The sequence below is a fragment of the Stegostoma tigrinum genome, chromosome 7, assembly GCF_030684315.1.
Source record: "Stegostoma tigrinum isolate sSteTig4 chromosome 7, sSteTig4.hap1, whole genome shotgun sequence".
In the NCBI taxonomy this organism is placed as follows: domain Eukaryota; kingdom Metazoa; phylum Chordata; class Chondrichthyes; order Orectolobiformes; family Stegostomatidae; genus Stegostoma; species Stegostoma tigrinum.
This window is the reverse complement of record NC_081360.1, coordinates 88504424-88532330: the sequence shown is the minus strand read 5'-3', so window position 1 is coordinate 88532330 and position 27907 is coordinate 88504424. Positions and strand designations below refer to the sequence as shown.

General features: G+C 43.6%; 1 protein-coding gene across 5 annotated transcripts in view; it reads left to right on the top strand.

Moving 5' to 3' along the window:
• Window positions 1-27907, top strand: part of gli2a (GLI family zinc finger 2a) — a 382695-nt gene that overhangs the window by 212311 nt on the left and 142477 nt on the right. For all 5 annotated transcript variants that reach the window (XM_059647512.1, XM_048535196.2, XM_048535193.2 and 2 more), the window contains one exon: window positions 20693-20798. In XM_059647512.1, coding sequence (XP_059503495.1) covers window positions 20693-20798 — 106 coding nt within the window. The remainder of the gene's footprint in view (window positions 1-20692; window positions 20799-27907) is intronic.

Here is a 27907-nt window from a genome sequence, read left to right as displayed (position 1 = left end):
AGAGGAGAAGATAGGTGGAGAGGAGAGTATAGGTGGGGATGTGAGGAAGGGATAGGTCAGTCCGGGGAGGATGGACAGGTCAAGGAGGCGGGATGAGGTTGGTAGGTGGGAAATGGAAGTGCGGCTTGAGGTGGGAGGAGTGGATAGGTGAGTGGAAGAACAGGTTAGGGAGGCGGGGACGGTTTGGGCTGGTTTTGGGAAGCACACCTCCTCCCACCCACCCTCCTGCAAAAATTCCATCCCCTATTCCCAATTCCTTCACCTCCGCCGCATCTGCTCCCAGGATGAGGCGTTCCACTCCCGCAGATCCCAGATGTCCAAGTTCTTCAAGGACAGCAACTCCTCCAAACCACCCCCCCAGCAGTAGTCAACAACGCCCTTGACCGTGTCTCCCGCATTTCTCGCCACACATCCCTCACACCCCGCCCCGCAATAACCGCCTTAAGAGAATCCCCCTCATCCTCACATACCACCCCACCAACCTCCGGATACAACGCATCATCCTCCGACACTTCCGCCATTTACAATCCGACCCCACCACCCAAGACATTTTTCCATCCCCACCCTTGTCTGCCTTCCGGAGAGACCACTCTCTCCGTGACTCCCTTGTCTGCTCCACACTCCCCTCCAACCCCACCACACCCGGCACCTTCCCCTGCAACCGCAGGAAGTGCTACACTTGCCCCCACACCTCCTCCCTCACCCCCATCCCAGGTTCCAAGATGACTTTCCATATTAAGCAGATGTTCACGTGCACATCTGCCAATGTGGTATACTGCATCCACTGTCCGCGTTGTGGCTTCCTCTATATTGGGGAAACCAAGCGGAGGCTTGGGGACCGCTTTGCAGAACACCTCCACTCAGTTCACAATAAACAACTGCACCTCCCAGTCGCGAACCATTTTAACTCCCCGTCCCATTCCTTAGATGACATATCCATCCTGGGCCTCCTGCAGTGCCATAATGATGCCACCTGAAGGTTGCAGGAACAGTAACTCATATTCCGCTTGGGAACCCTGCAGCCCAATGGTATCAATGTGGACTTCACAAGCTTCAAAATCTCCCCTTCCACCACCGCATCCCAAAACCAGCCCAGCTCGTCCCCTCCCTCCACTGCTTCCCAAAGCTAACCCAACCCGTCCCCGCCTTCCCAGCCTGTTCTTCCTCTCATCTGTCCCCTCCTTCCACCTCAAGCCGCACCTCCATTTCCTACCTACAAACCTCATCCTGCCTCCTTGACCTGTCAATCCTCCCCGGACTGACCGATCCCCTCTCCACCTATCTTCTCCTCTATCCATCTTTGGTCTGCCTCACCCTCTCTCCCTATTTATTTCAGAATCCTCTCCCCATCCCCCTTTTCTGATGAAGGGTCTAGGCCTGAAACATCAGCTTTTGTGCTCCTGAGATGCTGCTTGGCCTGCTGTGTTCATCCAGCCCCACACTTTGTTATGCTGATTTGGAGAGCTGGTTGCAGACACGATGGGCCAAATGGGCACTATCTGCGCTATAACAATGCTGTAATTGACTCATGTTCGGGGAATTTCAACTCCAGTAATCTTTTGGTTTAAATGGGTTGGTGCCTTTGCTAACATGTTGAACAGACCAATGTTTCTGACATAGTAGGAACTGCCCATGCTGGAGAACCTGAGGTGTAGAGCTGGATGAACACAGGAGGCCAAGCAGCATCTCAGGAGCACAAAAGCTGACGTTTCGGGCCTAGACCCTTCTTCAGAAAAGTTTTCTATAGAAGGGTCTAGGCCTGAAACGTCAGCCTTCCTGCTCCTCTGATGCTGCTTTGCCTGCTGTTTTCATCCAGCTCTACACCTTGTTATCTTAGAACAGATCAATGTTGTCTAGCTAACATTTGTAATCTCATCACGTTGCTAGAACTCTAGGGATGTCACCTATGCTTCTGTTTCCCCCATTTGTATCTTTCCACCATTTACTCCAAAACCTGTGTTGAGTGGGGTGGGTGGAAGTTGGGTGTGTCCTGGGGAAAGACGGCGGCACACATGAGTTAAGTTATAATACTGCCAATCAACTTGGCACCTTAATTGTACCCTGTTGTATCATTCCATTTGTTTTTAATTAGCTGCTCAAGGTGTAAAGACAGCTATCGTGTAACCTACACCTTGCAGCATAACATTACTGCTGATGATTCACAAACAGATAATAAAGGAAACTAAATGTGACCCACTACCTTCCTAAAGAACAGACAAATATTTACACAAGGAGGTGTCTGTGGCAGAGTCCCATGTGGTTTGCAGAAGAGTATTCTTGTTCTGACTCGTGGTTTGCTTGGAACTTTCCCTTCAGAATAATAACTGTCAAAAGGTCTTCTTTTATGAGAGCAAAATCACTTCCTTCCCACTTTACCAGTAAATAACTTGACAGTTCAAAGGCTTGGAAATGCTGCCATTAGGGTGAATCACAATTTACAATTTTTTTTGCTAAAGCACTTGTCAGCTTTGAATATCCAGGTGCAGAATGGATTGAGGTTTGATATTTCTCCAGCTGGTAATGTTCTTCCTACCCCTTAGCATTATCATGGCTACCACCATCCACAACATGTCAATTTCTGCTTGTCATCCAGAGTTGCTCACGCAGATTTATTAAAGAGGAAGATGCATACCAGTGTTCAGAACTCACTCCCAATGTTGTAAAGGCTGTAGCAGGTATTGTCCACTGCCTCAGAATGCATATCACCTGAACATAAGACCCCTGATTGCAATTTTCAGTACAAACAGATGGAGGGTGCTTCATGCATGAGTGAAATACTAAGAGCAACAAAAGCTCACTGAAAAATGAATTCTAGTGCTGGGTGGCTGGAAGAAATTGTTGTTGAAATGGACAAGTAGGCTGTCCTTTGTCAGGGTCCAGCCAAACAGGAAAATTAGAACTAGGCTGTATAGCCTCAAAATAACATGGAGTAGATTTAGGACTGAGCCGAGGAGGAACTTCATCACTCAAAGGGTTGTGAATCTGTGGAGTTCCCTGCCAGTGAAAGAGTTGAGGCTACTTCATTGAATGATTTTAAGGCAAAGATGGACAGATTTTTGAACAGTGAAGAAATTAAGGGTTATGGTAACAGGGCAGGTAGATGAAGCTAAATCCACAAAAAGACCAGGAATGATCCAATGGAATGGTGGAGCAGGCTCAAGGGGGCCAGATGGCCTACTCCTGCTCCTAATTCTTATGTTCCAGAGCCTAGAGAATGTTAGTCCTATGTGAAATGAGCTTGAACTTCTTTTATTCATTCATGGGATGTGGGCAGCTCTGGCTGGCCAACATTTCTTGTCCATCCCCAGTTGCCTTTGAACTGAGTGACGAGCTAGGCCATTTCAGAGGCAGTTGAGAGTCAACCATATTGCTGTCTATCTGGAGTCATCATGTGGACCAGACCAGGTGAAGATGGCAGATTTCCTTCCCTAAAGGAGACCAGTGAATCAGATGGGTTTTTCTGACAATTGGAAATGTTTTCACAATCTTTAGTAATTCTTAATTCCAGATCATTATTGAATTCAAATTCCACCATCTGCCACGGCAGGATTCGAACCTGGGGTCCCCAGAACATTAATAGTCTAGTGATAATAGCACCAGGCCATCACCTCCCCCTACCCACGGTATTCCTTGGTACTCAAGGCCATGGTAGGTGGTGTGAGAAGTGAAAGTTTTGACACTATTTTTATGGAAGTGAGGTATTCCACATTTGTGATTGAGGGATAAAAAAACGACTTGCATTTATATTAAACTTTTCAAAAATTTGTGATGTCTTCAAATGCTTCACAGCCAAATAACGTATTTCCTTCTTAAAGTGTAGTCACTGTTGTAATATAGGGATTACAACAACCAATTTGTAGAAAGCAATGTCCTACAAATAGCGATGTGATCAAGTAGTCAGATTTAAATAATGTTGGTTCAGGGGTAAATGTTGGTCAGAACACTGGGGGAAACTTCAGTATGTTTCTTTGAATATTGCCATAGTAATTTTCTTTGACTGCCCAACTGAAAGGTCAGACATCTTCTTTTTGCCTAATCTAAAGACAAAGATGGCACCTTCAACTGCACACCATTCCAACAGTGAGATATCTGCCTAGGGCAAGTGCTCACTGCTCTGGAGTGGGACTCGAACCTGTGACATTCTGACTCAGAGGTGAGAATGCAACCAATGACCCACGGCTGATACCATAGTTTAGAGGGAATATCACTCCATATCATAATCAACCTGGGAGTGCTATTGTACTGAGATTGGTAATGGGTCTGAATTTAAAGTGCTCATTCCTTTTCTTCTACCCCTCCATGGCCACATCTCTCATTACCTTGGAAAACTACGCAAGCCTGACAAGTCCGAGAGCTCTGCCCTCTTCCAATTCTGGTTTTGCACATCTCCAACGTCAAACAACCCATAGCCTTCAGCGACCTGGACCAAAGACCATGAAATTCCCTCCTTAAACCTGTCTCCACTGATCCTCCCTCCTTGGAGTGTTGCTTAAAAACCAATCTCTTTATGCAAGCTATTGGCCATCCAACCTCATTTTTTTTCTGTGGCTTGGTGTTTTGTTTTATGGCACTGCAGCAAAGTGGCTTGGGATGTGTGTTGGAAGTACTTTGTAAATGCAAGCAATTGTTCAAAAATCGAAAAAAAAATGTGTTCTATTTCAAGCACTGACAATCTCTTACTACTTCACATACAAATTTCCCCAACATTGGTTAACATAAGCAAGGTTGAGATTTCTGTTTTCAATTATTCTGACTTGAGAAATTAAGTTGTTTGGTTTAGAGCACCTTTTAAGAAGGAAGGAGAATTTGTCACCAACAATCCCTTATCCCGATTGTTCGATTCTGATTGCCAGTTACACGAACAACCATGACCAGTGTCACTGAAAATGACCTGGCGCATGCAGCTATTTCGTGTATTGTTAGGACAGATGCCAGTTTATTCTTCAGGAATTTCCTGTATGAGCCTCATTTCCTCTATTCCCCAATTGAGCCAGAAAAGCTTTTTAATTACACTAAGAGGCAGCCCCGTAGGATGTTATTATTGTCTGGCGACTTCCTGACAAGGTTGAAGTATAGGACACCAATGTGCTTATTGTAAAAATGCTAGTGTCGGAGGAGGGGGAAGAGATATATTGATCTTATCAACTTATTGTGATATAGGTGCTTACCTCCTTTGCGAAGAGGGAATGAGAAGACTCAAGAATAAATGCGGATACACACTTGTCATTTTTTAAAAACAAACAGGGTCCAGGCTGCTGGTATGTGCAACATAAAGAAGTCACCTTTTTAGAAGTTTTGCAGCCACAAAATCGCGGTAACTGCATCTGTTCTTGTGCTGTCTCTTCCTGACTACCAATTCATTGCATTCCATTTGCGAATGCCATAAGGGATTTGCCCTGGTAAATCAGGTAAATGTAACCCTTGAACCCATGAGAGTGCTTTACTTTTGTTCATCTCTATGAGCCAGAACAATGGAACTGTCTGTGTGATGAACTAAGCTTGCTTTGTAAAATCTCCCTGATTACGGGACCTGCTAACCCACTGTGGACAGTCAGTGCCACTGCCCATTCGAAAGAGACTGTTTAGAGGATCCCTTATTGTCAGGAACTTCCTTACCTTTTTTCTTCTTTAATAATTACTAGGAAGGGAAGTATTTAAATATGGAATGAAATAGAAATGGAAAGCATATTTATGTTTCCTCCATTTTGGGATGATTTAAAGCAAAACAGGGAACACCATAAGTTGAGAGGACTTCATGCAAACTCCAGTTGTATTTAATTTTTCATAGCTTTGAATCTGTTTGGTAGCTAAAAATGTTTAAGGCTCTGTGTTGTCAGAACCCCTAAAAAGTGGAACATTTACCATAGACTGTCACTTCTTTTTGTTGGATCAACTCTAAAAGGCAAAATGCTTACAATAGATTTTGTCACCTCTCCTTACTGTGTCAATCCTAAAATGAAAGATGTTCGCAATGACATCTCTCACTCCTACTTGAAGGGTCAACCCTAAAATGAGGAATGTTTGCTGTAGGACTTGTGATGGCTACTTCTCGGATTAATCCAAAATAATGGAAAGAGTTTGAAGTGCCTACCTTCCAACAAAGTTTGAGAATGAGGACTAATTTTGTAAACTGTTTAATCTCTAATGTTAGCATCTGTGCAGTTAAAGCAGATTGGTTTGAAATTGACAGTGTGTGTGTTACAGGACCTGTCATGCTGGGCGGAAGTCATGATGTGACAATTTCAACATATGGTTGTATAGCATGCAGGGCACTAAACAGGCCATTCAATCCATCTAGTGTGTCCTCCTATCATTCCTTTTCTGAAGTTATTATCATGGCAATCAATTTCCTTCTCCCTCGGATGTTTAAAAGCAAGATACCAGGGATGCTACAAATTTTAAAAAATTGTGCTAGAGAAGCTCAGTAGGCCCAGCAGCAAGTCCAGGAAATGAGTGAGTGTAAAACAAAGTTAGCGTTTCTCCTTTGATTTGACAAATGTTGCCAGACTGACTGAGTTTCTCCAGCATTTTACATTTTAAGTCTAACTTCCCCTTAAATACGTCTTCTCAACTTGTCTCAGTCACTCCTTTCTGGTTGTGAGTTCTACATTTTTACCACCATTTTGGGTGAAGAAGTTGTTTATGAATTCCTTCTTGGTGGCTATCTTATATTGATGACTTTATTTATGCACAGAAGGTGCTTTAGAAAGCGGAATATAAATTCTTATATTTGTGGCATCACAAGAAATAAGTAACATTCACACCAACAAATGCCAGGCAATGGCCATCTCCAATAAGAGGCAGTCTGATCCCCGCCAATTTACATTCAATGGTGTTACCATTATTGAATCCCCATTATCAACATCCTGGAGATTACAATTGACCAAAAACATAACTGGACTCACCACATAAACGCAGTGGTTACAAGTGCAAGTCAGAGGCTAGGAATACTGCTGTTAGTAACTCACCTCCTGACCCCACAGCCTGTTCACCATCTACAATGCACAAGTCAGGAGTGTGATACAATATTCCCCACTTGCCTGGATGGGTGCAGCACCAACAACACTCAAGAAGTTTGATAACATCCAGGACAAAGCAGCCTGCTCAATTGGAGTCACATCCACAAGCATCCACTCCCTCCACCACCGACGCTCAGTAGCAGCAGTGTGTACTATCTACAAGATGCACTGCCGAAATTCACCAAAGATCCTCAGACAGCACCTTCCAAACCCATGATGTGATAATGGGAACTGCAGATGCTGGAATCCAAGATAGTAAAGTGTGCAGCTGGATGAACACAGCAGGCCAAGCAGCATCTCAGGAGCACAAAAGCTGACGTTTCGGGCCTAGACCCTTCATCAGAGAGGGGGATGGGGTGAGGGAGCTGGAATAAATAGGGAGAGAGGGGGAGGCGGACCGAAGATGGAGAGAAAAGAAGATATGTGGGGAGTAGAGTATAGGTGGGGAGGTAGGGAGGGGATAGGTCAGTCCAGGGAAGACGGACAGGTCAAGGAGGTGGGATGAGGTTAGTAGGTAGGAAATGGAGGTGCGGCTTGGGGTGGGAGGAAGGGATGGGTGAGAGGAAGAACAGGTTAGGGAGGCAGAGACAGGCTGGACTGGTTTGGGATGCAGTGGGGGGAGGGGAAGAGCTGGGCTGGTTGTGTGGTGCAGTGGGGGGAGGGGACGAACTAGGCTGGTTTAGGGATGCAGTAGGGGAAGGGGAGATTTTGAAGTTGGTGAAGTCCACATTGATACCATTGGGCTGCAGGGTTCCCAAGCGGAATATGAGTTGCTGTTCCTGCAACCTTCAGGTGGCATCATTGTGGCAGTGCAGGAGGCCCATGATGGACATGTCATCTAAAGAATGGGAGGGGGAGTGGAAATGGTTTGCGACTGGGAGGTGTAGTTGTTTATTGCGAACCGAGCGGAGGTGTTCTGCAAAGAGGTCCCCAAGCCTCCACTTGGTTTCCCCAATGTATAGGAAGCCACACCGGGTACAATGGATACAGTATACCACATTGGCAGATGTGCAGGTGAACCTCTGCTTAATGTGGAAAGTCATCTTGGGGCCTGGAATAGGGGTGAGCGAGGAGGTGTGGGGGCAAGTGTAGCACTTCCTGCGGTTGCAGGGGAAGGTGCTGGGTGTGGTGGGGTTGGAGGGCAGTGTGGAGCGAACAAGGGAGTCATGGAGAGAGTGGTCTCTCTGGAAAGCAGACAGGGGTGGGGATGGTAAAATGTCTTGGGTGGTGGGGTCGGATTGTAGATGGCGGAAATGTCGGAGGATGATGCGTTGTATCCGGAAGTAGTGGGGTGGTGTGTGAGAACGAGGGGGATTCTCTTAAGGCGGTTATTGCGGGGCGGGGTGTGAGGGATGTGTTGCGGGAAATGCGGGAGACAGCGGTCAAGGGCGCTCTCGACCACTGTGGGGGGAAAGTTGCGGTTCTTGAAGAACTTGGACATCTGGGATGTGCGGGAGTAGAATGCCTCATCGTGGGAGCAGATGCGGCGGAGGCGGAGGAATTGGCAATAGGGGATGGAATTCCGCTGGAGGAATTGGGAATAGGGTATGGAATTCCGCTGGAGGAATTGGGAATAGGGGATGGAACTCCGCCGCATCTGCTCCCACGATGAGGCATTCCACTCCCGCACATCCCAGATGTCCAAGTTCTTCAAGGACCACAACTTTCCCCCCACAGTGGTCGAGAACACCCTTGACCGCATCTCCCGCATTTCCCGCAACACATCCCTCACACCCCGCCCCCGCCCCCGCCCCAACCGCCCAAAGAGGATCCCCCTCGTTTTCACACACCACCCCACCAAACTCCGAATACAACGCATCATCCTCCGACACTTCCGCCATCTACAATCCGACCCCACCACCCAAGACATTTTTCCATCCCCACCCTTGTCTGCTTTCCGGAGACACCACTCTCTCCATGACTCCCTTGTTCGCTCCACACTGCCCTCCAACCCCACCACACCTGGCACCTTCCCCTGCAACCGCAGGAAGTGCTACACTTGCCCCCACACCTCCTCCCTCACCCCTATCCCAGACCCCAAGATGACATTCCATATTAAGCAGAGGTTCACCTGCACATCTGCCAATGTGGTATACTGTATCCATTGTACCCGGTGTGGCTTCCTCTACATTGGGGAAACCAAGTGGAGGCTTGGGGACCTCTTTGCAGAACACCTCCGCTCGGTTCGCAATAAACAACCGCACCTCCCAGTCGCAAACCATTTCAACTCCCCTTCCCATTCTTTAGATGACATGTCCATCATGGGCCTCCTGCAGTGCCACAATGATGGCACCCAAAGGTTGCTGGAACAGCAACTCATATTCCGCTTGGGAACCCTGCAGCCCCATGGTATCAATGTGGACTTTACCAGCTTCAAAATCTCCCCTTGCCCCACTGCATCCCAAAACCAGCCCAACCTGTCTCTGCCTCCCTCCCTAACCTGTTCTTCCTCTCACCCATCCCTTCCTCCCACCCCAAGTCGCACCTCCATTTCCTACCTACTAACTTCATCCCACCTCCTTGACCTGTCCGTCTTCCCTGGACTGACCTATCCCCTCCCTACCTCCCCACTTATACTCTCCTCTCCACCTATCTTCTTTTCTTTCCATCTTCGGTCCGCCTCCCCCTCTCTCCCTATTTATTCCAGAACCCTCACCCCACCCCCCTCTCTGATGAAGGGTCTAGGCCCGAAACGACAGCTTTTGTGCTCCTGAGATGCTGCTTGGCCTGCTGTGTTCATCCAGCTTCACACTTTATTACCTTCCAAACCCATGACCATTTGTATCTAAAATGACAAGGGCAGCAGATGCATGGGAACACCACCATCTGCAAGCTCCTCTCCAAGTCACTCATCAAGCTGACTTGGGAATATACAATCATAGAATTTTACAGGAGAGAAGGAGGCCATTCGACCCATCATGTCTGCACCAGCTCCTCAACGATCTACCCAGTTAGGCCCATTCTCCAGCCCTATGTCTGTTGCCCTTTAAATTCATCATTTTCAAATATATGTCCAGCTGTCTTTTGAAACCTCCTATGGAATCTACCTCAACTATTCTCCCAGGCAGTGCATTCCAAATCCTAACATCTCCCTGAGTAAAGAAGTCTGTCCTCATCTCACTCCCAGTTGTCTTGCTGACAATTTTGAAATTATGAACCTGAGTTACTGACATTCCAATGAGTGAAAACGGAAAATTCTCCTTTACCCTGTCAAAATTGTTCATAATTTTGAACACATCACCTCTTAATATTTTCTCTTCCAATTACTCCATAAACCCAATTACTCTAATCTTTCCTTGCACTAAAATCCCTCATTCCTGGGATTAGTTTAGCAAATTTTCTTTGTACTCTGTCCAGAACTTTAACATCCTTCCTTAAATAAGGTGCCCAAAACTGAACACAATACTCTGAATGTGGTCTGGCCAATGATTTGTAGAGATGTAGCATCACTTCCTTGTTTTTATATGTTCATGGCTCTATTTACAAATGCATGGAACCTACAAGTTTTCTTAACAACTGTTTCAACATGCCTGGCCACCTTCAGAGAGTCATGTAAGTGAACCCCGAGGTCCTTCCGCTCCTGTACACCCCTCAAAGTTATACCATTCTGCTTGTATTGTCTTTCCATGTTTATTCCACCAAAATGCATTGACTCGCATTTCTCGGCATTGAATTTAACCAACTTGTTGGTGTCTCTCTGAAGTCATTCAACTTCACCCTCACAATTCACTGTTCTCCCAAGCATAGTATCATCTGCAAGTTTAGACATTTTGCCCTCAACGCCCATCTCCAAATTGTTTATAGGCATTAGAAAAAGCATGTGTCCCAACACCGATCCCTGGGGAAAACTACCTTCACCTCATTGCCAATTTGAGAAATGCCCGTCAAAACTCCCCCTCTGTTTCCTGTCTTATAGCCAACTTCTAATGCATGCTGCCAAGGACCCATCAATCCCAAACATTTCTAATTTGTTCAGCAACCTGTCATGTGGCACTGTATCAAATGCTTTCTGAAAGTCCAAGTATACAACCTCCAGAACACTACCCTCATCCACTGCCAGTGTCACCTCATCATAGAACTCAATTAAATTTGTCAGACATGACCTATCCTTGACAAAACCATGTTGACTATCTTATGCCACCTATGTGACACTGTTCCATCTCTGTCATTGAGTCAAAATCCTTTAATTCCCACTGCAAGGACATGATGGGACAACCTGCAATGCATGGACTGCAGCAGTTCAAGAGGCCAGCTCAACATGGCCTTCTCAAGGGCAAGCAAGGGCACGCAGTAAGTGCTGGCCAGCCAATGATCCAGCCACATCCTACGAATGATTTTTTAAAAAAAATCAAGGGCTATGGGGAGAAAGCAAGAACATGGAAATGAGTTAGACCATCAGTCATGATCATATTGAATGACAGTGCAGGCTTGAAGGGCTGAATAACATACTCCTGTTCCTAGTTTCACTACTGTTTTACAAGAAGCAACATTGTCTCTACTCTTTCAAAACATGCATAATTTTAAACACCATTATTAGGTCACTCCGTAGCCTTTTTTTAGCAGAAAAGTAAGCCAGTTCACCAATTGAATATTTAGCCATGCTTTTCCAGTGTTGCATGTGTAAATCTCCTCTGCTTTCTTTCCCTGTGTATCCTTGTTTATATGATGAGGAGGACTGCATTCAATACACTTTAGTAAGTATAACCAACATCAATAAAAGCACGTCCCGATCGTTGCGGTTCCATCTCTGTGAAAATAAAGCTTATTCCTTGGTTTATTTTTGCTAGCCTGTGGTACAACTTCTGGCGATCAATATATTTGTATTCAGATCCCCTTTGTCCCTCTATCCCACCTAAAATAGCAATTTCTAAGTAATAAGTGACCCCGCTCTTCTTTTGCATTTGATAACTGTTCAGACTGCATTGCAAACTCAGCTCTATGTGTCGACATTGCGAAAACTAGTTCCTGATAGTAGCCATAAAGAAATTTTACCCAAGTTGTGAGGCTCTGATGCTCAGTTGCCAGTGATGTGAATAAGACACATAACAAATATAAAAGTACAGTAATTTGAAAGTGCACCAGGGCCATGTTCTCCGAAGGCCACATTTCCCTGCCTTCAGCATTCCTGCAACCTTTTCCAGACCAAACATCGAACACACTAATTTTGTCGCCTTCAGCAATAATCTGGCTTTGATAGTTGGAAGATTCTATGTGTCAGACAGATGTAGACTGAAGGTGAATATATTTACACGGAAACTCTGCCTGGCACAGAGCAATATTCAGCCTTCATCCAATATTGCAGTTTATCAGGTCATTACTATTGTCTTGCTCTTTGGGAGATCTTATCATGGGTTTGTTACAGGACACCAGCAACCATATTTCACTATAAAGGGCTTTGGGATATTGTGGTCATGTGGTCATACCTTATAAATACGTCTGTCTTTTCCTTTCCATATGTCTTGGTAACAATTTAAGAGCTCAGTAAGCAACCTCTTGTCTATCTGGTTTTAGAATGGAATCAGCTATTTAAATATCAGTGAGATAAAGTCCATGAGACTGTTATCGGGCAGATCCGTCTTGTAAGAACTGGCCAGATATTGGCCACATGAATGCCAGGGACCAGCTTACCCATGCCAAACACCCGCAGTCCAAGTTGGTGCTTTGTTTGAAAGGGCCTGAGAGGTTTTTAAGTGAACTGTAGGTAAATAGGAGGGAATATGGAGCAGGTGTAGGTCATTCAGCCCCTTAAATCTGTTCTGCCATTTAGTTACTTCATGGCTGATCTGTATTTTAGCTTCACCCATCACTACCCGTATTCTTCAATAACACAATTTAACAAAAATCTAGCAATCCCATGTCTTGAATTTTTCTGTTGACCTATTCCCAACAGAATGTTGGGGAAGATAGCTCCAGAATTCAGATTGACCTTTGTGTGAAGAAATGCTTCTTGGCTATTTCCCTGTAAAGTCCAGCTGTAACTTTAAGGCTATTTCCTCTTTGTTTTTGGATTCCTCTGTCTGAGAATTTCTCTTTCTGCTCATCCAATACTTGAACAATCTGAATCACTTTAAATTGTGACATCTTAAAATCTTGTGAACAATTTCCTTCGTTCATTCATAGGACGAGGACACCATTTGCCATCACCAGCATTTGTTGCCCATCCCTAATTTCTCTGAGGGCAATCAAGAGTCAACCACATTGCTAGGTTCTGGAGTTACATGGAGGCCAGACCAGGTAAGGATGGCAGTTTCTGTCCATCTGCTGAGGCAGGATTCAAACCCTGGCCCCCGAAACATTATTGGGTTCCTGGGTCAACAGTCCAGCGATAGTACCACTTGGCCGTCACCTCCATGCCCTTCCTGAGTTGCAAATAACAACTAAAACAATATTTTGACCAGAAAAGTAATTAAATTGGGGCACCTTGTTATTCTCAGCTCAATGACATTATTTAAAATTACTTACAACAGGACTGAATGCAGTTATTTGAGAGTTCCATCTGACAATATAGTGTTGATGTTCTCTGTACCATATGGCAATGAATTCTCTGAGCTGGAGATAAATGGGTCATCTTTCCTTACAATTTAACCATTTTAGACCCTTATTAAACACAAGATAATATGTCAAATCTATCTTTACATCACCAAAGGTCTTTGGCAAAATTGAAAATTGTGGTCAAGCGAGGAGGCTTTTGATTTGGTGCCATGGTAGACAGCTGTATTTGCAAAGCTGAAAAGATTGGTTTCAGCATGGCTTATTCTCATTCTATCTCACATCTCTACAGATGTGGTTTCACTGCAGTGCACTCATCAGTACTAACCAGTGTGAACGTGTTGGCTGTTTCTTTGGATTATGTATCACTGGCCTCAACAGATATATCAGTAATAACATTTAGATGTCCCACAGACACAAACAGTAATGTGGCCTTTGAGCATTAGTACACACAAACAGCTTTCCCACATGCAGTGCTGTTCCCTGCTGCTCAAAACTCACTTTGCAATATGAAAGAACTTTCCCAACCTGGGAAAAATACAGTAAGTCACAGGGATTTGATAACCATTGAGTGCTAGTGAATCAGCAATTGGGAAGACGGGAGCAAAAGTGGATGTTGGAAATCTGAAGGACAAACAGAAATTGCTGCAGAAACTCAGCAGGACTGGTAGCTTCTGTGGAAGGGAACCAGGTTAATGCTTTGAGTCTGGTATGACAACCAAACAGTCACAATGGACTCAAAATTTTGGATCTGTTTCTGCCGTCATTGGATGAGCATTTGGACGTACGTGGAATAGTGTAGGTTAGATGGGCTTCAGATCGGTATGACAGGTCGGCACAACATCGAGGGCCGAAGGGCCTGTACTGTGCTGTAATGTTCTATGTTCTATGTGCTGAGTTTCTCCAGCATTTTTGATTCTTATTGGCGCAGAAACTTCCTAGTCCTACACCAACAATCAACATAATCAAACCTTAGAGTCATGGAAAGTCACAGAGGTCTACAACACAGGAAAAAGCCCTTTAGCCCATTGAGAAAACTAACAATAGCTAACTGGCGAGACCAGATTATTCCATTTTCCAATCGTTTAGTGAGTGCGGTTAAAACTATTACAACAGTTTTTCTATTCATGCAATCGCTTGCTGATCATCATTGGCTAGTAACACATTACCAAAGTCCCATATTTTTGGTTCTTAACTAACTTTGTCATTGACACGAGGTTAAACATGACATAAAAAGCAAAAACCATTTTGATATCAGTTATTAGCTTTGTTTCCTGTTTGCTTCATCTCTTGCGCTATGAGATTAGTGTTATTTTGTGAAAGGGTTAAGCTTTTTAACAAGGATGAAGCCTCTGAATTCTTTCTGAAATCAACCAGTTTGCATTGTTTCGAGCTTGGACTCTGGGTCCATTACAGGTCAAAGCTGCGACAGGTGCTCACTGACCTGTCACCTCAGGCTGTAAATCAAACTGATTTGCAGCATTCGGAAATCGGAGGCTGATAAATGAGCGTCTGAATTCAGAACGTGAGTGCGGAGCTCCTTGAACAAGATGCAGCTTCGAGCTGTTCTTTTGGTGCTATGCTTAAACGTGCCAGTGGAGCTGTGGAATAGCAATTTAATTGTGCAAATACTCACGGGGTGCTTCTTTAATCTCGGCTGTTGCTTGAAAGAGGAAGTCGCTGAAGTGGAGGGATAGTTAGAAAATCGGTATGTGTTTTCTGAGGAAAAGCATGGGGATACCTTTCAGAATACTGCAGACAATTCTGGTAGCCCTGCTGTAGGAAGGGGGTTGTTATCACCTGAAAGGGTACAGAAAAAAAATTGCAAGCATGTTGTCAGAACTGGAGCGTCCAGGTCATTCCCTGGAATGTCAGAGGCTGAGGGGTCACCTTATAGAGGTTTATAAAATCATGAGGGGCATAGACAAGGTGAATAGCCAAGGTCTTTTTCTTAGAGTGGGGGAGTCCAAAGCTAGAGGGTTTAAGGTGAGAGGGGAAAGACTTAAAAGGGACCTGAGGGGAAACATTTTCACACAGAGGGTAGTACTTGTGTGAAATAAGCTACTAGAGGAAGTGGTAGAGGTGGATACATATACAACATTTAAAACATACTTGGATGGGTATGTGAATAGGAGAGGCTTAGAGAGATATGGGCCAAATGCAGGCAAATGGGACTAGTTTAGTTTAGGGTTTCTGGTTAGTGCTGGCGAGCAGTACTGAAGGGTCTGTTTCAATGCTGTCTGACTCTATCACAAGAACCCCACAAATAATCAGCTGACCACAGTGCTGTTGGGTGAGCACTTGCTAGGGATCTGGAAATTGGATGATTACAATGACGTGTCAGGTATCAAAATACTTCTTTGCAAAAGTGGGAAGGGAAGGTTTATTTTCATGTCCTAGAGCAAGCCACACAGCATGGCGCAGGTCAGGAACTCCCTTCCGCCAAAACATAGTTCACTTTTAAACATTCAAACCATACACTTGATAGCTCTTTGTTAGTCAAAACTTCTAAAGAATATGGGGCCAAGGTGGAATTCAAATACAAATCAGTCATGATCAAATTGAATGCAGGAATAGGCTCAAGGGGCTAGAACACCATTTGATATAATGGAAAGTTTAACATATGAGGAATGTTTGAGGACTCTGGGACTATACTCATTGGAGTTTGGAAGGATGAGGGAGGCATCTAACTGAAATGCTCAAAATACTGAATGGCCTGGACAGAGTGGATGTTCAGAAGATGCTTCCATCGGTAGGAGAGTCTAGGACCCAAGGGCACAGACTAGAGTAAAGGGAAAATCTTTTACAACAGAGATAAGGAGAAACTTCTTTAGTCAGAGAGTGGTGAATCTATGAAATTCACTGCCACAGAAGGCTGTGGAGGCCAAGTCATTGAGCGCATTTAAGACTAAGGTAGATTATCAAGGTGATCAATGGTTACAGGGAGAAAGCAGGAGAATGGGGTTGAGGAACTTATCAGCCATGATTGAATGGCAGAGCAGACTCGATGGGCCATATACCCTAATTTCTGCTCTTGTGTCTTATGATCTTATGGTTGTATAGTCACATATAGAAGAAGATGGAATACAGCTTTTCAAGAGTTATGTTATAAAATCATGTCATGTAAAAGTGACTTTGACTTCAGTTTTGTTTTTGTCAGCAATTTTGCTTTGTGAGTAGTTATTACCAGCAGTTCAGGAAAGGCATGTACTTGCTGGTAAAGTTCACCAGGTTTGGAAATGGTGTTCTCTGTGTTGTGATTGGTGACAGTGCTCAGTCACTGCATTATTGTTCATGCCCTGATGAAAGCTACAGTGACATGAAAGCCCGATAGATACTGTTGTGGAAAAGTGCATTTCCTCTGCTTTTCAAATCTCCCCCTTCCACCACTGCCTGTACTGCCTACCCTGCAACAACACTCATCGCTTTCATTGAGGTTTTTAGATTAGAATAAATGTGACCTTTTTCTAAAAATTCTAGTGTGAGTAGTAGCTAAGGAACTAATCTGTTTACAGTAGGTGGAGAGTCGGTAGCCTCTGGGCAATGCTCTAAGATAGGTGATAGATAAAGAAGAGATGCAAAACTGGCTAGAACTCCAGGCCTAGATGGTATACATCCTCGATTCCTGAGAGAGATGGCCAGGCAAGTTAAAACAGTTATTAAGGAGGCTTATGGAGATGTAGAGTGTAAAAGCAAGGAAGCAATGCTACATCTCCAGAGGTCATTAGTCAAACCGCATTTGGAGCATTGTGTTCATTTCTGAGTACCATCTTTAAGGTGGATGTTAAAACCCTGAAGAGAGTGCAAAAGAGATTTACGAGAATGATACCAGTAATTTAGATTCCAGGAAAGATTAGAGAAATTGGCTTCATTCTCCTTGGAGCCGAGAAGATTAAGAGGTGACCTCACTGAATAATTTTGACGGGGTGAAGAAGGATATTTTGTTTTCCCTCATTGGTATGCCAGTTAAAAGGGGTCAGAATTTCAAGATTGTCAGTTGGAGAGATAGAAGTGAAATGAGGAGACACGTCTTTACTCAGAGAGATGTTAGGATTTGGAATGCATTGCCTGGGAGATTGGTGGAGGCTGATTCCATAGGAGGTTTCAGAAGAGAGCTGGATATGTATTTGAAAGGGATAAATTTAAAGCGCTGAAGAGATAGGGCTGAGGAATGCAACTAACTGAGTAGTTCTTTTGGGAACCGGCGCAGACATGATGAGTCAAATGACCGCCTTCCATACTGTAAAATTCTAGAGTTTTACATACAGCACAGAACCAGATTTTCGGCCTAAGTCACCCATGTCAACCAGGTTTCCTAAATTAAACCAGTCTCTTTGCTGCCTCTAAATGTCCCTCTAAATCATTCCTATCCACGTACTCATCAAAATGTCTTTTACATGTTGGAATTGTACCTGCCTGTACTACCTTTGGCAGCTGTTTCCATATGCGTACCTCCTTCTGTGTCATAAACTTGCCTTTCAGGTTCCTTTTAAATAAATCCAGGCTGAACCATTCTATGTCACACCCATCTCAACTTAAACCTATGTCATCTAGTCTTGTACTCCCTACCCTGGGGAAAAGACCTTGTTTATTCATCCTATCTGTGTCCCTCATGATTTTATAAACTTCCATAAGGTTGCCCCTCGACCTCCTATGTTCCAGGGAAAAAAAATTGTAGCCCATCCAGCCTCTCCTTATAACTCAAACCTACCAGTCTCAGTAACATTTTTTCAATCTTGTTGCAGCCTTTCCAGTTTAATAATACCCTTCTTACAGTAGGGTGACCAGAATTGTACACAGTGACAAGACAACAGCCAGTGGGGAGATATAGTTTTCCATAGTGTATTGAGATATTCAAGACTGAAGACTGATGAAAGCAGATTTAAAACGATTTGTATATTTGCTTGTAAAACAGAATCATGCAAGGATAGGGGGAAAAGAACGACAGTGTGAGCTTAATTGCCGAGCTTCTTCAAAGAGCTAGTACTGTCTAAATGGTCTGAATGGTCTCCTGTGTTGAGTGCTGTGTCCATGTAATATCTGAAAGCGAATGCCATTTCTTGGTGTTTATAACCTCTGTTACTACTGGCTGCAAATAAACACAAATCAACAACATGCCACACAAAGTTGAAGCAATAACATCTAATTTTAAAATTAGTCATACACCAAGCAATTTCTTAAAACTTTTACTTTTCATTGTGATTTTTCCCAAATTCATGTTAATAACCCACAAGTATTTTTCCAATTTTTATTTAAAAAAGTGTAACTTTAGAAATTTTTTTTGAAAGCAAAGAAAGTATTTTCCTTCAGGAAGTGCTGGACGCTTGTTCAGTCTAGCTTCCATGCACATTACTCGTCAAAACTACACACGCTCTAGCCCCATGTTAACCTGAGAGTAAAGGGAGATTCAGCTTGAAACAGTTAAGCACACTGTGTGACTGAGAGGGCTCACCCTGCCGTGTTTAATAGCACAGAGTGTAACTGGGAGAGGCTCATCCTCAGTTAATCAGCTGGTGTGTTCCCTCTGAGCTGAACTCTACCATTCCACTGTTTGTTTTAACTCACTCAACTGTCATGTTTCCATGACCTAGTTCAGACTACATTTTTCTGCCAGGCCCTAGTAGCCCCCGTTTGCTGTTTCTCATGAGGGTAATTTGCTTCTGTTTTTCACTCTGACCATTATTAATGGTGTACTAACTTATGCTGCAAGTTGAATAAAGCCGTTTTCTTGTGCTCTTTCTGTGGCTGTTGCAGCGGAACATTGTACTGGTGGCTTCACATATCCATAAAGTGGTCAGACCCTGATAGTTGTTGAAGCCTAAGCCAATTGGTTCGATACAGTTTGGGTTGCTGGAGCTACAAAGGAGGCTTGGCTTGTATGACAGTGGACAGTTTTACAAAAAGTGTGAATCCAACCAAATTCTTACTTGTTCATCAGACAGCATGAAATGCAGTGTAGGGTCAGCACAATTTACTTGACACAGAATAGACTTAATGCCCTCACCCATGCCTTTACCCTGTATGACTTATATCATCCAGTTTTTCCTCTAGTGATCCCCAGTTGTTAAATTCTGAACCATATCAGAATTTGGCCAAAGAAGCCTAGGAATAGTCAGCCATTTGTATCACGTTACGTGAAATGGAGAGAGATAGTGAGATAGACAGACAGAGAGAAACTATAATGCTTAATTTTTCGAACCTTATGTAAAGACTGATTGAGCTGCTGTTCACGATTAAGATGGCTGTCAGTCTCCGAACATGGCTTGTACTTTGACAGGTAAACGTTAATACTGAGCTGAGCAGAGTTTACTGAACTATCAAAGCAGGAGATTGTATGATAAATGAAAAGCTGGGGGACTCTAATACATTTTGCTGTGCTTCAGCAGTTTCAATAACCAAAGGGTAGTCATCATCTGAAGTATGGGCAGAAGCAAGGAAGAGTTGACAGAGGGCTGTAATTTACTCTATAGCCACTTCAGCTGAGATGCGCTGAACCTCACATACTATTTCAGATGTAATTGGGCTGTGCTTGATGTAATGTTTTTGAACGTGATAACTCTGAATCCCCTGTACTTAATCCCCCAAAGATTTAGGCATCATCTGTCTGATTAGAAGCAGCTGAAGTGGCTTCTGGTTGTCTTAACAACCCAGTCCTGTATGAATCTCCATTAACATTCTTACTGCAGGGTGCCAGCTGAAGTTTAACTTCTTCCTCACACACCAACCCCTCCAACACACTCCCTCCCTGCACCACACACTCAAATACACAAACCTTCCCAACCAAGCGCTGGATCAGCTCCTGCATTCAGCACCGACTCTGACCTCTGCTTCCCTCTCCCAGCCCTGTCATGTTCTGTTTGTGTGCGTCACACAAGTTCCTTTCACACTTTCTGCCATCTTGTAGAGTTCAAAGCATGTGTAGCTGCAGGTCTTTGTCAGAAACCCAGTTGGAGGCCTTTAATGTTTGTGATGTAGGAACGCTGTGAATGACTTTGATTATTTATTAATTCTGCTTCTCTTGTCTGATTCAGCCAATAGCGAACATGAAGCTCCTCATCTGTCTTTCTAGTGAACATACTCCTGCTTCTGAAATATCTACAGCCTTATGGGAACCATTGCCTTTGAATGTTATCTTTCCACTTTAGGCTGCATTTTTTTTTAATGGCTCCTTTTCTTTATTTCAGCATCGCACCACATTTTCCCAGCCTTCCATACGCCCATACCAATCGATATGCGGCATCATGAAGGAAGATACCATTATGAGCCTCACTCCATCCATGCTATTCACGGGTAGGTAAATGCTGCTAATGTTGATTGTTTATCAGAATTGTATCCTTATCACTTCTGATGTGATGTTTGCACTTCATTATTGTCAATATCTTCAAGCTGCACATGTTGTTGGACAATCAGATCCATTAGGAAATGGGGAAGCTTTACTTCTGCACATTAGCTGATTGCTGGAGACCAATCCATGAGAAAAGGTTATTACTAAAGAGTACCATGAGGAGCCCCTACTATGGTGATGTGACATGGACTTGTGAACAGGATAGCTCAGGATCTTGAAGGAGAGAGGCATAACAACCAGGTCCCCTCACTGTCTTTGAAACAATGCCTTTCATTATCAATGTCAGCTGTAAGTAAAAACAAAAGAACTGTGGATGCTGGAAATATGACACAGAAACATCAATTGCTGGAGAAACTCAATAGGTCTAGCACTATCTGTAGAGGAAAAGCAGAGCCAATGATTTGGGTCCAGTTTTGAAGAAGGGTCACTGAATCCGAACAATGACTCTGCTTTCTTTCCACACATGCTGCCACACCTGCTGAGTTTCTCCAGCAGTTTCTGTTTTTGTTAAGCTGTAACTAGTTGATCACATGCAATAAATCACATCCTGCTCAATAAATGTTCTAGATTGACCACTAAGTGGTTTTCCACTGCCGCACTAGACCACATTGGCATATGGATAGTAGCAGCAAACCTACCAGGTGGCAAGATGCAGGCTTGCTTTATCTACACACGCAACATGGTGAGCAGCGGTGTGGCTGCCTGACATACGACATGTTAGCAGCAAGCGGCAGTATTAAAGTGTTTCATCCTCAAACTTAGCTTTAAGTCACCTGCTAATGTATCCACGGATCATTATCATGGTGGCATATTTCAGTCCACACGTGATGCCACCATTTGTCAGTTTAACTTTTGACCCTGGGAGGCACAATGTCAACTTAGAACACTCCTTAGTAATGCCTCCGTCTGCTATCCATGAAATCACATTTGCTTGATGAGCGTCAACACACTCAGGAGCGTTGGCTTTGAAAGCACTGCCTCATTCATCACTTTTACTCCTCAAATGAGATACCCAAAATGTGCCACAAACAGCCAAGGTGGAAGCCTCGATAATTGTAAGTTGTTCTTACTCATTTGTGGAATGTGGGCAGTGTTATTTGGTCATCATTTATTGCCATTCTTAATCTTTCTTGAGGAGGTGGCCCTGAGCTGTATTGTTGAACCACTGCAGTCCTTGAGATGTAGACACACTGAAAGTGCTATTCAGAAGGGAGTTCCAGGATTGTGACCCAGTGACAGTAAGGAAAGTATATCCAGGTCAGGTTGCTCTGTGGCTTTGGAGAGGAACTTGGAAATAGTGCTTCTCCTATGGCTTACTTCTAGGTGGTAGAGGTCACAAGATTTGGAAGGTGCAGTTAAAGAAATCTTGGCAAGTTACTGCAAAATATCTTGTAGATGGTACAGACAGTCGCTGTTACTGTGCTTTGGTGGTGAAGGCTGACTATTGGTGATTGGGATTCCAATCAGTGGCGACTTCCTGTGGGTGTTATTCAGTGTGATCAGCAACAAAGTTCTGAAACACTGTCCCAAGACCACTGCTTTCTAGATGCTTATACTCAGGAACAAAAAGTTGCAAATTACAAGTTTGATGCCTCAACTGTAAGAAAATAGATGAAACTCAGTTAAGTGAGACTTTATCCATTGTACCACTCACCTGTCCCATTCTGTCTTAAATTGTCTTCCTGATCATGTGTACTGAAATCATTCAAGGAGCTGATTAACATCAAGTTGACTGACCGCTCTCCGCTAGGAAAGGCACCAGAGATTGTCTCTGGTGCTTTTTTGCCCATTTTCTCGTGTGTTTCAGTTCATTCAAGACCAATATTGTGGATGGGGATGACTATTTTTCTGGTCTAATCAGAAGAATCTTGTTCAGTAAATAAGAGGAAACATATTGCATCACTGCACCTACTTGCACATTACATGAATATGGCCCACACTGCTACAGAGGGTGCTCGGGGCACACGAGCTTCAGGTCCATGTTCTACCAACTGTCTCTTCGCACCACCCTGGGCCCCAAGAGCACTGTCTCATGAAGCTGGTGCTTACCGGAATCAATCAAATATTACCCCTTTCCAACCACCACAGTACAAGCTGCTATCTTGGACTATGTTTGAGCTGAGGAACTTGGTGAGAGGCGTCTTGGGTGTATCCTGCATATACAGATAGGACCTTTCTCTTATTTCCTACTGCCTCAGTTGTGCCACAGTTGTTTTCCACTCCCCTTCCAGAAGGTATAGATTTGTTCAAGGCTTTACAGCATTTTGTCATCCAAGGTACCTTGGACAACTAACTTAGGTGTGTCTGACTGTTGCTGTTCATTACATTGAATAGAGGAGCAGAATATTATTTAAATGAAGAAAAACTGCAAATACCTGCAAAACAGAGGGTTTTGTGAGTCCTTGTCCAGGAATCACAAAAACAAGCATCCCAGTTCAGTGGACAATAGGGAAGGCGAATGGAATGTTGCCCTTTATTTCAAAGGGGCCCTCCCCCAAGATTATTGCAACATAGCCATCTTGGGGAGAACCTTGTACAGTCATACTCTGTTCTTGATCACCCAAGAATCTCGGCTCTTTGAGAAGTATTTATTAAAGCAAGTTTAGATTGCAATAGGAATTAACACAGTAATGTAAGAAATATAAAAGTCATAAGGTTTTGCTAAAATGAGGGAAGGCACTAGTCAGACCACGGATGGAATCCTGTGAACTGTCTTAGGGCCCGTATCTAAGGAAAGATATACTGGCATTGGAGGCAGTCCAGAGAGCGTTCACTAGGCTGACACTGTACAATGGGACTGTTTTATGAATGGTGGTTGAGCAGATTGGACCTCCAGTCATTGGAATATAGAAGAATGAGGGGCAACCTTATTGAAACATACAAGATTCTTAGGACATTTGACAAGGTGTATGCAGAAAGGTTGTTTCTCCTTGTGGGAGAGTCTAGGACCAGAGGACATATTCTCAGAATAAGGGGTCTGACAGAGATGAAGAGGAAATTCTTCTCTCAGAGGCTTGTGTATGTGTGGAATTCTTTACCACAGAGGGCTGTTGAGGCTGAGTCATTAAGTATATTCAAGGCTGGGAGAGACAGATGTTTAATCAGCAAAGGAATTAGGATTATAGGGAAAAGACAGGAAAGTGAAATTGAAGAACGGCCATGATCTCATTGAATGGGGAACCAGACTAGATGGGCTGAATGGCTTACTTTGACCCCAATATCTTACAGTCTGGTGTCTAGCACAAGGTTTTTTGTGTATGTTTATGAGATTGATGCACATGGTGACTAGAGCAGTTCTCCCAGTGACTGTAGATGAGTAATATAACAGTAAAAGGCAGCCAGGCTCACACTGTCAACACATTCACTGATCTCCAACTGGAAGCTGAGGCCTTTAGCTTTACAGCTCCATAGCTTGGGGAAGTCAAGGATTATTCTAACATCCTAACTGCTTTCTGATTGTGCAGCTTTTCTAATAAGTAACTTGAAATGTTATCAGTGACTGTCTGGCTGTGCTGTGAAGACTGACTGTGAACATCTCACATTAGTTTCTGCAAGGTTTTTTTTCCAAAGAGAAAACTCGACCAAAAATAGATTCTCAAGGCATTTTGTTCAACAGCCATAGTTCGCTGAGTGAGGCAGGTAAGTTCAACACTCAGTGAGCCCAGGGTCTCAGGCCCTTGATCTGGGCTTGTCTGATTAGAAAGCACGTACATTCTTGCTTGCATTGTGTTCACTCCCCCTTCTATGCACAGCTTTTTAATGACCTCCCCCAAGATTATTGCAACATAGCCATCTTGGGGAGAACCTTGTACAGTCATACTCTGTCCTTGATCACCCAAGAATCTTGGCTCTTTGAGAAGTACTTATTAAAGCAAGTTTAGATTGCAATAGGAATTAACACAGTAATGTAAGAAATAGCAGAAACCTGGAGAAGATGGTTTAATGTTTGAAGAATCCACATAACTCTGCAGAAAATTTTGTTGTGATTTCTCTCTTTGCACGCATGTGCAATTGAATCATTGAGTATACTGCACGTGACTTGATGCTCTTCACCAGAGCTGGGCTAAAGAAAGTCACAGCCGAACCATAGATCCTTTCAAGGGCTGACTGGCATTTTGCATGTTTCCGCTTAGATTTCCATTTTAGATTTGCAATCATAAAATCACAGAAGAAGTAGGCCATTTGGCCCATCATGTCTACACCAGTTCAATTACTCAGTGCCAACCTCCTGCCTTTTCCCCATGTCTCTGCATGCCATTTCTCTTCAAATAACCATCTAATGCCCTCTTGAATGCCTCAATTGAACCTGCCTCCACATTTCCAGATATACATTCCATACCATAAGACCTCACTGCATGAAAAAGATTTTTCTCACATCACTTTTGCTTCATTTGCTCATCACTTCAAGTCTTTTCCCTTTCATTCTTTTTTCAGTTGCCAGTAGGAACAACCTCTTCCTATCTACTCTATCCTGCCTACTCATGATTTTGAAAACCTCCATCAAATCTCCTCTCAATTTTCTTCTCTCCTAGGAGAACAGTCCCAACTTCTTCCTCATTACTGAAGTTGTTTAATTCTGTTTTAAGTCATTAAGACAGAGTCACAGACTCCAATCGGATATATTCCTGGATCTTCCCTTACCATATTTCTGCTCTACCATTAGCTGCCCAATTGTCCCTAGTTGTGCCTTCAGAGTCAAATTGGAAAGCATATGGAATGATTCTTGGCTATTGCTTGTGCAGCCCTTTTCCCCCAACTCCAATACCATTGTAACAAACAAAGAAAAACATTCAAGTAACGCAAACAAAATCATAGGGGCATTTTTCTCCTTTTCTCTAATTATTAATTCTCTATATTTTTCCCCCTCCTCCTGAACTACGTTCCTTGAGATTCTAACATTGGTAACCTTAAAATAAGACCGATGGGCCTTTTGAAAAGACAGATAAACTTACACCTACACAGTCAAGTTAATGTTTTTCTGAGACTGCTTATTTCCAGACACAATTTTGTCTGCACCCATATTTGACTATTTAGTCTCATAAATATTCCTACTTAAAATCACCGTGGAGTGACTCACCAGATACATTAACCAAACAACAATGGCCATTTAAGCTCATTTCTGTTCTAAGCCAAACATCGTTGTATAAACATCAGTGCAGATCTGAATGGGTCGCCTGTCCACAATTGTGAAGGATACAGAAATGCCACAAGCAATTTAATCAGGAATTATTCTCTGTCATAGTCAGTGAAATTTAAATAAGCAAAACTTCCACAAAGAGAACACAGCAAGCCAAATGCATCACTGTTCCACAATCAGCCTGCATCAGCTGGAACCTAAGTAGATCAGTTCTACTTGGGTTCTTCCATCCAATGGATAGTATTCATGTCTCTTCGTAACAGGATACAGTAAAAGATGGCTGCGCTCAACTAATTCTGAGCAGTAGAAGCAGGCACAACATGATATGCAGAAAGACCATATTGAATTTTAGTGAATTGGGCTAAATCCAATCCATAAATATTGTAACTACCGTGGCTGTGCACAGGGAATTGACTTTTTGTCGACTCGGTTTGTGCTGATGAAGTATCATCTCACTCGTTTTGGCATTTCTGCAAATTCTGAAATTTCAAGTCATGTGTCCTAAAACTGGAAAGCCTTATGATAAATATGTCAGCCAGGAGCAAATATCTAGTTTCCAGGTTTTGGTAGTTCTGTTCAAATGCGAGCAACGATTTGTTTTCACATGCAGATTTGCTTAATTAACTTTAGAATTTTTCCTTGAATTCCTGGAAATTGATGGCTAATAACTGTGCTCTTACTGCATCCAATAAGATAATTGTTGAGCAATAAGATAAGTCCAATCATAAGTATTTCCTTCTCTATAGAACAGTCCATTTTTTCCTTCCATGGAACATGGGCATTGCTACATAGTCAGCATTTGTTGGCCATCTATCAGTGTCTTTGAACTGAGTGTTTTGCTAGGGCTATTTTTCAAGGCAGCCAATCATATTTCAGTGGGTATGGATTTACATATAGGCCAGACCAGGCAACAAGGGCAGATTTATTTTCTTCAAGGACATTTGTGAACCCAGAAGGATTTTTACAACAATTGAAGATGACTGCCATCATCACGCTTACTGAGATTTCCAGCTCTACCATGTTGTGGCTTTGGTTTGCCACCTCACCTTAACTGTAATAACAATCATGGTACTTTTGTAGTGTTGGTTAATAACCACTGAAGCCCGAGCTTTTGGCAGACAACAGAAGAAAGTACATATTTCAAATGAGAGGCATTGACCCGTCATGTTGTGTCATGTTGCTTAGGGCTCCTTCAGTACACCCAATGGACAATGGAGTTTTGTTTTATTAGAGTTAGCAGGTTCCCCCTGGCAGGGTACAATAACCAAGGAATTATCGTCCTTCAGATAGTACAATTTGAGGCCAGTTTACCCCTTACTGACACCAAATAGAGTAGTTTTCCAGCAGGATTGAAAAGTGAGGTTACTAATCTCCCAGCATTCACCAGTGCAAACCTATCACCTAGCAACTGAAGAAAATGATGGCAAACCCGAGGCCATAATGTTACGCTTGCAAATCAAGCCAAATTCTACTTTTATTTTCAGAGATAATGGGAACTGCAGATGCTGGAGAATTCCAAGATAATAAAATGTGAGGCTGGATGAACACAGCAGGCCAAGCAGCATCTCAGGAGCACAAAAGCTGATGTTTCGGGCCTAGACCCTTCATCAGAGAGGGGGATGGGGTGAGGGCTCTGGAATAAATAGGAAGAGAGAGGGGGAGGCGGACCGAAGATGGAGAGTAAAGAAGATAGGTGGAGAGAGTATAGGTGGGGAGGTAGGGAGGGGATAGGTCAGTCCAGGGAAGACGGACAGGTCAAGGAGGTGGGATGAGGTTAGTAGGTAGATGGGGGTGCGGCTTGGGGTGGGAGGAAGGGATGAGTGAGAGGAAGAACCGGTTAGGGAGGCAGAGACAGGTTGGACTGGTTTTGGGATGCAGTGGGTGGGGGGGAAGAGCTGGACTGGTTGTGTGGTGCAG